The 6241-nt window shown below is 35.9% G+C and overlaps 1 protein-coding gene across 1 annotated transcript; it reads right to left on the bottom strand.

Annotated features, from left to right (window-relative positions):
* Positions 1 to 2137: 2137 nt before the first annotated feature.
* LOC134260085 (protein mono-ADP-ribosyltransferase PARP14-like) lies at positions 2138 to 5735 on the bottom strand. Its single transcript, XM_062742665.1, has 8 exons — positions 5548 to 5735; positions 4885 to 5215; positions 4520 to 4802; positions 4306 to 4394; positions 3971 to 4210; positions 3594 to 3824; positions 2722 to 3430; positions 2138 to 2516 (listed from the first exon to the last, which is right to left on the bottom strand). Exons 1-8 carry the CDS (start codon positions 5682 to 5684, stop codon positions 2353 to 2355), a joined length of 2184 nt encoding a protein of 727 aa, XP_062598649.1. The 5' UTR covers positions 5685 to 5735; the 3' UTR covers positions 2138 to 2352.
* Positions 5736 to 6241: the final 506 nt, after the last annotated feature.

Genomic DNA, 6241 nt, shown 5'->3' on the forward strand with positions numbered 1-6241 from the left:
AGAATACAAAAATAATATAACTGAAATTATATATACATGTTTATCATATATTTAGTAGTAAATACACCGATTCTGCACGGTGTGATACGGGTGACGTCCAAACCCCCCGGTCCGAAAATCCATATCACGTATCGGACCGGCGGCCGAAAATCCATATCAAACCGGAAGTAAAGTTTGTATAACGTTTAAAAGTCAATTTACTTGATTTTATTTTAATACTCATGATAAATCTTTCTTTAATGACATTTATAGTCTTAATTTTTTTCAGTTACCTAAAATAGGCTTTATTAGATTTTGGAGAGAAATGTCACAAACACGCAAGAAACATTCATCAATGACCATGTGTGAACTTGCACATTAAGTGTTTTAAATATATGATAAATAGAATATTACATACTAAAATCCATATCATATGTCACATCAGCCCTCGGGCCCCATATCAGCCCTCGGGCCTTCGGAACTTGGGCTGATATGGGGCCCATTTCGGGCTAAATATGACATATGATATGGATTTTAGTATGTAATATTCTCTATATATAGCCTATGACATGTCAACCAAATACGTACAATAAATTACTATATATTAGAATTTTAAGGATTCTACCATTTTGACGAGATGGTCATTAGGTATTTGTAAGCGAGATATAATTCAGGCAGTTTTGAATTTATTGAATGTAATCTTCAAAAATAAGAATACACATGGGAATGACATTTTTATATTAAGCGAAAACAATCCTCTAATGGAAAAGAAAAAATCTTTTAAGACACTTAGTATGTCAACATTGTATTTTTGCAATTCGCTCACCGCTCACCACAATTTGGTCTAATATACGGCTTCTTTGTACTTTAAATATTTTAACAGAGAATAAGCATCATACATTACGTTCATATTGATTTTATTCAAAAATCATGACAATTTCCTTGTTCAAACACTGTTACGCTATGTAATGAAAAAGGGTAAAAGAGAACGAAACGTGATAGATCGAAAAAATTGCAAACTATACAAACCGGTACAGGAAGAAGACGCGTCCCCTGTACACCCGTCCTGAGTCGTACGTACTGATCAGGTACACAGAACCTTCTAAGTAAGCTTTTCTATGTAGTTGAGAATACTACCCAATGATAGGACAATTTGTTAACAAGGTCATCATAACATTCATATAATTTACGCATTATTGACTTTACAGGGGGTTTTGAAGAGCTTGCTTCATGACGGGGAAAAGGTCGTGGTTTCAAACCCCAGTCGAAACTGACCTAAGTCAATAAAAAAAATAATAGGCAGCAACTGTTCTTTCGCAAAGCGCTCATAACTCTGAAGTGAAATTTGCGACCCTTCACGATCTTATGGCAACATTTCTATAAGAGTAAAAGTTTCTAAAATGGGGTCTAAAAGAACATAAATAAATATGTCATGAAAGCCTTGCATCATCAGTTCATTTGTCAGTAGACTGCCTCGGTTTTAAGAATTGATCTTACTCTTGACACCTTTATTTATATCGTACCATCTCCAACAAATTGGTTGTTGGTCCTCTCCCTACCGACCAAGTAAGAATGACCAGACTCAAAACTTTTTAAACCTTCCAAACCACAATATTTTTTGCGTTTGTTCTCTCAGTTATTTCATCCCGTCAACAAATATTTCAAAATTTTCTGGAAACAGATTTACCCAACTACCTATCGATCCTTTTTTTTTTACCTTGAGTTGGGAGTGGGCAGGCAAACATTTTTTTAAAGATGGCCTCCACTGCAATAGATACTCCCATTCATAATATGACATATTATGTCAGTTAGATATATGCAAGTCAGCTTGACATATAGACACCACAGGGTCTGTCTCATGTTTCTCTCAGGTGGTTTATTTCTTATTTGGCCTTCGTCAGGCCATCTATAAAAAGCGTTTGAATGCTCGCTCCCAACTCACCAAAATTGTGTCGGTAGGTAGGGGGGAATCTGTTGGCTTAAGCAGAAAAAATATCGTGTTCTTGAAGGTTTGAACAAAGTTTTTAGTTGGGTCACTTTTAGCCAGTCTGTCGGGAGAGGGCAAACCATTTTTAAAGATGGCCTCATCCTTAGTCATATAAAAACCCAAATATGAAAAGCAGAATACTCTGTAGTTTTTTTTTTCATTTCGAGTAATTTATTTTTATGTAGATTTTTAAATAAATTTTGCTTCATTCAAATGAACAGACTCAGTTGTAATTTTCAATTTCTTGTCAACACATTCAGGATTGAAAAAAGAGTATGGTGAAGTTTTATACACGTTCGTAGGTGATGAGATATTCAGGGTATGTCTGACGCTTGTCATACACAATGAATTCCCGGAATAACCACTTCCCATCCCCAACAACAGAATCATAGAAGTCTTTCAGGTTTGTGTGTAGTGCAGTTGTCCTTTCTACACTTTTTACACGGCGCTCGTCTGTGAGCTACAGGGAAATCATACAGACATACGTCTCCCAAACACATCCGAACTAGCAGCATCTGATGAGGAATTTTCTTTCTGTTTTCTTTCTTGTCTGCATAAGAATACCAAACTTCTTAATTAAAGAGTGGTGTTTCAAACAATGTTCATTATGTAAATAAGAGAAGTAGCATACCACAAAAGATAAATAAAATACACGCAGAAAAGGTAAAATAAGAAAATAATCATATTCAGGATGTGGAATGAGAATAAGACGAACGATAGAGAAGAAAGAAACGTAATGGGTTACACGTACATACCTACGTATTGATCAGCTTTTGTTGAACTCTCGGCACCGTATGCCCCCTGTCCAAACATAGCGGTGCCTCTAGACATTCTACAATCTAATCCTTGTGTCAGAACAGAATCTAAAGTTTCTGCTAATGTCCCGTGAAAAACGTAATGTTCATTAATTTCTGGATAAATGTCTGAAAGAAAAGAAGTGCTGGTTTTGTTTGACTTCAGAATAGAGGTAGTTTTGATTTCGCCGGATGATTTTGGAAGAGTTCCTAAAGGAAATGGACCGCCTCTGGCTCTTGCTTTGTCAAAAAACCTTTGTCTTTCCTGAACATAACTCTCATATAAATCTAGATTCTCCACACGTTCTACTTTAGTAATTCGAATATTGTTATAGAAAAGCATATCCAATCCCTTTGCATCGGCACCTTTTCCTACATTGTGAGATTCCCAAGTCTTTTCTACGATGTTAACGACCAGATCCTTTGTATTCTGGTCGACGTTGACAAGGCTGTACGGATGTCGTCTGTTCCGTCGTTTACAGACCTTGATCTTTTCTCCCCCTTTAAAATCAGTCCAGTAGGACGGAACACAAAGCTCCTCCTCGTACATCATGGAGAACCAGTCACGTGACCCCCGAACAGGTGGAGGTTTGGGTTTTGGTTCTATTATTATTGGAGCCTTATTTTTCATCTTCGGAGGTGCTATCTTTATTATTTCTCTGCCAAATTCCTGTAAAACAGAAATGGGTGATATTTAATAAATCATGTTTCTAGAATACTACTGTATCGTTATTCCATACGTAACAATTAAATATGCGGTGCAATAGAACGTAAGAAAAAGATAAATCCTTAAAAATTTTAAGTCTAAAATCCTACAGGTTTTGTCAACATACCTTCCATATATTTAGAAACTCTGAATCTCTTACGTCTACTACTACATAAACTATATCTATTTTTGAGTCCCTGTTGGCTGTGTTGTATTCTTTGATAGAAGAAAAGATTTTCATTGCCGATATCCTCGGAGGAAATTTAAAGTCTCCAACACCAAGTGTTGGAACTGCAATGGTTTTATAACCATCTTCTTGTAGCTTCATCAAAGAAAGTTGAACCATTAATACCAGTGCCTGTAAATATGAGAAAGGTTTTATAATATTCAATATTGAAGATTGTCACACCCAGGCTATTTAGGGATTCAGAAAAGAGGAGGAACTGACTGAAAGTTAAATGAAAAGAGCAGAGTCAAAATGAAGGAATCCAAACAGTGCCTTACCTGCTGGTTTTGATCCCCTTCCTTAACAGTATACCTTGGCAGGGCCCCGAAGTACACCTTTTTAATGTTTTGAATATTATGACCTCCGATGGATTCGACATCACCTACGTCTATCCCCACCGGGAACGCTTTGGTGAATTCCCTTTCTATACCGGAACCACCAGCCTTAACGATGGCTTTAGACGATCTGGTGGACCCAGGCTTTCCATATGGAGGTAGGGCCTCAACAATGACATCAACCTAGAAAATAGAGAACAAGGCCAATCATCTTATTCGGAGTAAAACAAACAAAAGGAGGTATTTTTAGTCATCTAAAATAAATTGAAATAAAATACCTTTTGTTCCACTAGACATCCAGAGACAAGCTTCACCGTCAGATTATCAAGAGTACATTCAATATCTTTTGGTTTGGAAGGTAAAACTCCTGTGAAGATTTTTACATAAAAATCGAGATTTTCCTTTTCTTACGATGAAAAAAAAAAAACATTTAAACAAAGATATGAACATTCAAGATTTTAGATAAGGTGGAATCTTGTGCAAAACAATTACCTTGCGAAGTTGGCTTTTGGTATATAGTATACGAATAACGATTGAATTCATTTTCGAAGTCTTCAAACGTTTTGGTATCCTTAGGGAATATAACGAAGCGTATATCGTTAACAGTCGTTGATTTATGTCTCATTTCAAAGTCTTTTACACATTGAAGCAGACGACAAACAACGACTTTAGCAGGAAACTGTAGAAAACCTGTGCCCAGTGCAGGAATGGCGATCGAATTAATCTGCAATTGATCTCCCCTCTCAAGACACTTGGTTACAAGATCTGTAAGAGTCTGGAGAAAAAGCAATCTTTATCGTTTGATGCAAAGGACATTTTAAGATTCCATATTCTGGTATTTTAAGGTATACACCTACTTGTTCCACTGAGTTGCTTTCTTCTGCTCTCCAGTACTTCAGACATCCATGGAATATATATCCACAGTACAACTCTCCGCCTCCAGTTTCTGCCAGTTCTCCAAACTTGATTCCGTCCGGATATTTTCGCGTGCATTCCTGTTGAATAGAGCGTCCAGCTTTTTGTAACATTGCTCGCGAGGCATTTCCTGCGTCCAGTGTTAATGTTTGTGAAGTACTGTTGACAATTGCGTCAACTTCCTCTTCGTAAACTAACCCTTTTTTCAAAGTGACCTTTACACACCCAATCCTTGCTTGGCAATCCTTTGGCTTTTCAGATGGAAGTCTTTTCCTGTAATATAAACGAGATATCCGCTCATCTGAAAATTCACAAACGTAACAATGTACACTTTTTTTTTTTCATATGATCCTTCATAATCATTTAATTCTTGGTGTTAAGGGCATTCTATTTCACAAATGTTTTCCTCTAAACAAATTTATTTCATATTTTACTTGAATTTCAGAAATTCAAGTAAAATATTTCAAGCGTTCTTTTTTTCAGAGGGGGTGCGGTAGGAGGGGAGAAGGGTTCGAATATTTTACAACAGAGCATAAAGATGAGATAGAAAATCTAAAAAATACAAGGTTATGTTATCACACCTTATCACATATTTGAATACTCACTTCCTTCTCCCTAGTAAGCCAGGGAGAAAACTACTCTTCAGGTCATCATCCTCGTCAAGAGGTGGCGCTTTCGAGGTTCCGTCGTCTGCTTCTAGCAGATTTCCGGACGATGCTGATCTGGTTATCCTTCGCGCCATTTTATTATTCCACTAGAAAAATTTTGAAATAAACAAACTATTTGACAAATTGCATTCCTTCCTTCTATATTCGATCTCCAAAACTTTCATATGCTACAATGTAGTTACTGATATTATTTAGTTTTAGCAGCTAATAATGTGTTATTCAACAGACATTTCAGATAAATAAGAGGTAAAAAGAAATACGTTTAAAACTTTATATCACAAAATCTGTTTATTTCTGACTTTTTTGACTCTCGTTATTTCTAGATAAAAAAGAAATATGATACGTGTATGTTAATTTAACATTTTAAAAATGTACTTTCGTTATCAAAATTTAAAAAGAAAACAACAAACATATGATCGTATAACAAATACTTCCAATTTACCTTGTCAGTCTTCCTCTTGGTAGGCAAAGTTGATGGAAATTTAAACCAAAAGTAGATGAAAATTTCCACGAAGGGAAGTTCCGACTCGCATTTAAAAATACCTACTACTAAATCGATCTTCTGGTAAAGAATGTTGAAATTAAGGTATTTAAACATGTTATAAATAACCTGTAAGCACGTTTAAACATA

Source organism: Saccostrea cucullata, unplaced genomic scaffold, assembly GCF_032062105.1.
Source record: "Saccostrea cucullata isolate Sc308-1 unplaced genomic scaffold, CSIRO_AGI_Scuc_v1 ctg12469, whole genome shotgun sequence".
NCBI classification, from domain to species: Eukaryota; Metazoa; Mollusca; class Bivalvia; order Ostreida; family Ostreidae; genus Saccostrea; species Saccostrea cuccullata.

Bases quoted from the DNA above. Each gene is read 5' to 3' on its own strand.
- LOC134260085 (XM_062742665.1), bottom strand. From the start codon at position 5,684: ATGGCGCGAAGGATAACCAGATCAGCATCGTCCGGAAATCTGCTAGAA. The intron at 4,395-4,519 runs GTAATTGTTTTG...AAATCTTCACAG, and splicing joins CCAAAAGCCAACTTCGCAAG to GAGTTTTACCTTCCAAACCA. The intron at 3,825-3,970 runs GTAAGGCACTGT...TCATATTTACAG, and splicing joins AAGGGGATCAAAACCAGCAG to GCACTGGTATTAATGGTTCA.